This window comes from Acomys minous (genome assembly GCF_964271855.1).
Source record: "Acomys minous genome assembly, chromosome: 7".
Taxonomy (NCBI): domain Eukaryota; kingdom Metazoa; phylum Chordata; class Mammalia; order Rodentia; family Muridae; genus Acomys; species Acomys minous.
The window spans coordinates 37878019-37884018 of record NC_140488.1 but is presented as its reverse complement, the minus strand read 5'-3'; the positions used below and the strand labels follow the sequence as shown (position 1 = coordinate 37884018).

At 38.4% G+C, this 6000-nt stretch overlaps 1 protein-coding gene across 1 annotated transcript in view; it reads right to left on the bottom strand.

The window, feature by feature from the left end:
* Positions 1-283: 283 nt before the first annotated feature.
* The window catches only part of IL13RA1 (interleukin 13 receptor subunit alpha 1), a 62138-nt gene continuing 56421 nt past the window's right edge, over positions 284-6000 (bottom strand). The window contains exon 11 of the mRNA XM_084790548.1: positions 284-2700. Within this exon, the coding sequence (XP_084646674.1) occupies positions 2608-2700 (93 nt within the window). The 3' untranslated portion in view covers positions 284-2607. The remainder of the gene's footprint in view (positions 2701-6000) is intronic.

Below are 6000 nucleotides of genomic sequence, written 5' to 3'. Positions count from 1 at the left end.
ACTGGACCTCCGTTAAGTTTTGCAATTCCAATTTATCAAATACTTCAGTTTCTTTAGATGATGCCTGGAGAGCCTGCCCTAACATTAAACTAATTATATGTGCATTCTTATCAGAAAACTGACACAACTAAATAACAAGGAAACTTGTAATAAATGACTGTTACAATAAAATAGCTGTCTTGGGATTGTTTTTATAGTGTTTATTGTTTTAACCGTAATTTCCCTTACCACCCACTCCCCCACAAGACTTTCCTAAAAATAAGACCAAAAGAAAGCATTTAGGTGACATACAAAAAGACAATATTTATTTTACTTTCTTACAAGTAGTTAGACAGAACGATTCTTAGTTGAAGACATTACCAAAAACATTATTTCATGTATCCCTTCAGTGCCCAGATTCAGAAAAAGTTATCTGAATGAAAGAAAAGGAATGGTCCTCCTTATGCTGGGTTTACTTATATATGTAGAGGGAAAATTCATGTGCCTTAGTCAAAATAATATACAAGCCTCCAAATTTCTAATAAGCAAGGAATTCGTGTCTTTAAGAGTTCCTAGGTATTCCTATTCACTGTCCCCTCCGCCCTCTGCTATTGAAAGAGGAAACTAGAGGCAAACTATGATGTGTCTGTGTTCCCATGCTGCAAGACTCCAGGATGGTCTCCAGGGCATTCCAAAGCATCCTCTTCATCACAATCAAACTAGGTCAGTAGTGAAAATGGCTCTGTGCAAGGCATGTAAGTACTTTCCTTCCCAGAACTATGCAATGCTGGATTTAAGGACTTACCTCACTCTTAACACAAGAAAGCCACGTCTTCTTTCTGGTGGATAATAGGAGAAACTGGAACACCTATGATGCCCGCATCCCAGCTGCTAGCTGACACCCAAAATAAAAGTGCAAGTAGGAAATAGCCATGCAACAATCCCACCATGCACCCTCATTTTCTGAAATGCCAGGCACAGCACTCCTTTACCACCATGGAAGCAAGGTTCCCCTTTCTCCCAACCTGTGAAGAGCAGGGGTCTCTTTTCTTCCCTGCTTAAGAACAAAGAGATGCAAGTAACATCATTTTATTAATATGAACTGGAAAATGCCTGGAGAATTTGTGATATGAAGTTCTTCAGTCCTTGCTAGTGATCTGTGTGTATGAAAAAGATACAGAGAGTACCTCACATTGTTTTAAATTATTAGGAAATAGTCGGAATAGGGAGAATATAGAATATACACATGCATATATTGTGGAAATGGAACAGAATGGAAACCTAACATATGCAAAAAGTGAGTGCATAGTTGGAGGCCCTCTTCACTCCCTCTCAATGAAACATAGAGTGGACAGGACCATTTACAGCATGGAAAACGGCCATCCTAAGGCCTATCTTGCCAACAAAGGGAAACAGATACAAATCTTCTTTCCCACTCAAGCAAATAGAGCTAAATTCTAAGTGAAGAAGAGACACCATCTCTATTGAGAAAATACACAGAAGCATCAATTGCTCAAAAACCTCAAATAATTGTGGACTCACAGGGAAGCTGCAAAGTATGTATGGATTAGTCATTGTTGTTCAGTCTACTTATCTTTTACCTGAGATGCAATGTATTCCCTGTTCCACTAGGTAGTCTAAGCAAATTTGTATCCTCAATTCCTCTGAAAGTCAAAAGGCTGTAAGAAAGAAGATGGAGGAGTAGGCACAGCGGGGAAGAAGCAGAGGAGATGGCAGGTTCTAAAGCTTGTGAAATGGCTATCTGGAGATAAAGAAAGTGCTAAGAAATAAGGAGTCCCCAATATTTGTAAGCCCAGGGGTGGGAGTCCCATCCCCCACACTTGAGAGCTTAGCAGAAGCTAGATACAGAGTCAATACTTGATTTGGGTAGCATAAATGAAAAGAGGCGCATATATCATTAGAGACTTCCTGGTTCCAACTCTAATACTAGGTCATTCTGCCTCCACTGTCCTATAAAAACACTACAATGACATCAAACAGTCTTGGTGAAATTGCTTCTGCTTTTTCTGTATGTGTCATCACCACAGCCAAGATAATTTCTGGGAATTTCAAAACAGAGGAAAATGCTATTGAAGTGGATAATGACACCACATTTTAATAGCCACAAATATCACTCAGTGGGCTCCCAAACAATAGACGGCAGATTGTATCAGTTCTGTTTGCTAGATGCTCTGTGGGAGTCAAGTACAGCCTTAGTGTACACACCCCAAATGAGTTTCCTCACAAGCAAAATGTTTTGATGTTATTCCACACAAAGAACACAGAGCAAGTGAGATTCCTTAGGAAGCCGTTACAACTCCGGATAAGATGAATTGATGGTTATTGTCCCCTTTTCTTTGTCCTCTACTTTGAAGACTTGGCAAAGTATGTCTGCTTTTAAGATTCAACAAGAATGAGAAGAACTCCGCTTTCTTTTTGAAGAGCTCCATTAGTTTAGGGTTTTTGGGTGCAGGATCCACATGAAGACATGCAGCTCTTAGGAGCTGCCCACTTTTCAAGAGTCCAGTCATTTCAGTTTCTATTGAACAAGTCCTCGGGTAACAAATGGAGCAAGCAATCAAATTTCACAGGCTCACATTGAAGGAAAAAAGAAACCAATTCTCCCCATCACTGAGACGCTTTCTTCAGGTTTTCTATCAGCACTACAGAATCCGTTTCTTCTTTGGATTGTTTCTCATAGATGTCATACTTCTTCCAGTGCTGGGAGGAAAGACACAAACGTACACAGTGACTTTTCTCAACAACAGTCTTTCCTTGAGTACTCTGAGTCAGTGTTTATTTTTAAGTTTGCGTGCACAGGAACCATAAGTGTAATGTTTTCCTGTTTTTTTTTTTTATCTAATAGTATTCATCTAGTTGGACAATTAATGAAGCCAAACAATGAAGAATTAACATTAAAGATGGGGCAAACATAGGATTGTTACATGATGCTCAATAGCTGTCTGAAGAAATACACAAATGTACATGGGTCCTGAAACTAGAAACAGTCTTTTGGAGGTGAACAAAAGGGCGGCCTGCTTTTCAAACTGTTTCAGCTGGCCTTTTTCTATGACTCAAACTTGACCATTGCTCCAGAAACACCACAGGCTCACAAAACCCACTGAACAAGACACTGGGTGTCCCAAAAGTCTGTTTTAAACCATGTGAAAGGCTCTATACTAACAGCTTTATTTCACATCATTTGCTAGACCTTATTTGCTAGGCATTATGTATAATGAGCTCATTATATATAAGACAAGCTCCTCCTGAATGGGATTCAAGCCTGTCTTTCATAGTAAAATGCTAACAATCTGGTCCCATGCCTTTGTTAATCTGGGGGAAAGAGTGAAATCTAAATTCAGTCCATTCATCTGTAAAATAAAGCCAGTAGACAAAACAAACCAAAACAACAAAACCAAAAAAGAGACAACAAAAAACTAGAGGTGGGCAAATGAAGAAGCGTGGCCAGTCTAGCCTAAGGCCTGTTTGAGGAAGTCACGTTTTATTAAACTATAACCATGTGTTTCTGGATTGCCAATGGCAGTTTTCATGCTGTAATATTTCAATTGTTACAGGCAGTGAATGACATAAAACAAAAACAAGCCTTTGCAGGAAACAAACAAACAAACCCCTGCACAGGATTGTGTCTGAGATCCTTTTCTCCATCGGTGTTCGATAGTTCATTAAGCTTATGGGAAGAAATGTAAGTCAGAGAAACAGAAACACGTTTGAGAGCTGCTGCTCTACAGCAAGGGATGAAGCTTGGGACATCGGGAAATGACAGAAGCAGTCTATCTCTTACTGGAGTCGTGGCTCCAAAATTGCATTTATTTGCAAAAGTTCTTTGAATTGGAAACTTTAAAAGAATGCATGTTGTAGTAAGTTGTACCTCAAAGATTCTATATTTTAAACAATGTGAAATGTGCAGACTTCTAACAAAAACAATCTGAAAAATTATATAACCTTAAAGCCACGGCTTACACAATAAGTGGCACTATGCCAGCTGGCTGAGCATTTGAAACCTCTCCCTCATAGACTACACCAACAAAGCCTTCATGGATGAAAGCCCTATATGTAAAACATAAAGTCAACTAAATACATAGGGAAACACCTATATAAGTCTCCTGTGGGGTAGGCTTTCTGCACATAAAAGATTATTTTTTTACAAAGGTGATTTGACTATAGAAAACAAAGGAAATTTCATTTTAATATAATTAATCACCATAAATACAACCAAAAGGCAACAATGACTGACAAGACAAAGGATTAGCTTTAATTTATGAGGCTAGAGATACTGTTTTGTTGGTACAGTCTTTGTCTTGCATGAATCAGACCCTGGATCCCATCCTCAATGAGGAAACAACAACAACAACAACATAGAAAACCTCACAGACTACCAAGGAAAAGATAAATATTGCAGGGATAAAAGCACAAGGGACAAGAATTTCACAAAATAAACAGCCTAAGCCCATGAACTGATAAAACATATAAAATCTGTTATATAAAATTTTATCACCTATCAAAACACCCATTGATTTTCTAAAACATTACTTAACAGCATGTTGTGAAAAGTGTGTTCAAACAAGTAAATCTAGACATTTGCACAGCCCAGTTTTAATAGATACTTCTTATGAATATATAATTGTTCAAATTCTCACGGTATGCATAAGTATTCTGAATGTTTCCATTAGCAACATATGTTATAAATTCTCATAAATTGGCAAAACAGAACTATCTCATTTTCCTCTGAAAACTATCTCACTGCATGAATGCACCATAACTTATTCCAGCCACATAATCTCCCTGGATAATAATTTGTCATACCAAATCTACAAATTTAAAAACTGTAAGCTCCTTGGGAGTAGTAGAGCACTTATGTAGCATGTGCAAGATTCTGTCCTTAGCAGAGAGAGATAGATAACTAGATCCAAAACCCTATTTGTACACCAAAAGTTATACAAAAACAAATGGCAGATGGCAAGATTTGGCTCATAATTTGTAGTTTGCACAGATATGATGGCAGGAAGATAGCTGTGGCAACATGGTATAGTATTTGTCTTTTCCCAAATGCAATCATTTAAAAAATAAAAAATAGGAAAGCAGAGACAATAGACAGACAGATAGATAAAATTTGCTAACAGATTTTACAGCTAAACTAAGTTTAAAAAATGATGCACCATGAACCCAAATAAGAGTTGGTGGAGAGTAACAAATGATAGTTACAAAACAAAAATGATAAAGAGTTGCAGAAGAACACACAGAGCCAACATGGCAGCCAAGAGATCTGAGAACATCAGTGAGCTAACTTCTGAACACATTATGAGGATGCCAACGGTCTACTAACTCACAAAAAAGCCGTCGTCCGGATGTGAGCTCTCAGAATTGAATATCCTCCGCTCCTGTGCAGGAGGAGGCTGCACTCTGAGAAGAGACTGATTGGCAGGATAGGGAAAAGAAATACATAAAAAAGAAAGGAGAGATCCAGATGAACGTAGGGATGGAGAGGAGAGAATGAGGGGCAGAGAAAGAAATTATAAAGAGAAAAAAGGCCAGGTACAGTGGCTCCTGCCTAGAACTCCAGCCCCTTGGGAAGGAGAGGTAGAAGAACACTGTAAGCTCAAGGGAAGCCAGGACTACAGAGTAAGTCCTAGGCAAGTCACGGCTGCATATGAGACCCTGTCCCAACACTACCCCCCCCCCCAGAGCCAAAGAGAAGCAAAAGGAGGCAGGTGGGAAGTCATTCATATTACAATTTTGAAATTTTCTCTAAAGCAATAGAAGGGGGGCTCTATGGTCATGAAATTAGTAAAACAATGGACCTAAGAGAAGCCTCTTTCTCAAAGTTTAGGAAACTACTTTCACATAAAAATGAACAACAGAATAACATCCTCACAGAATTATAAGTTGCCAGAAATTTGCCCATGAAAACTATAGCCCCTAATGTGTTAAAATTATATGAAGAAAATTTTACATGGAATGAGATGTTATGAAGCCCATTAAAGAATGTATAAAAATTCAGAA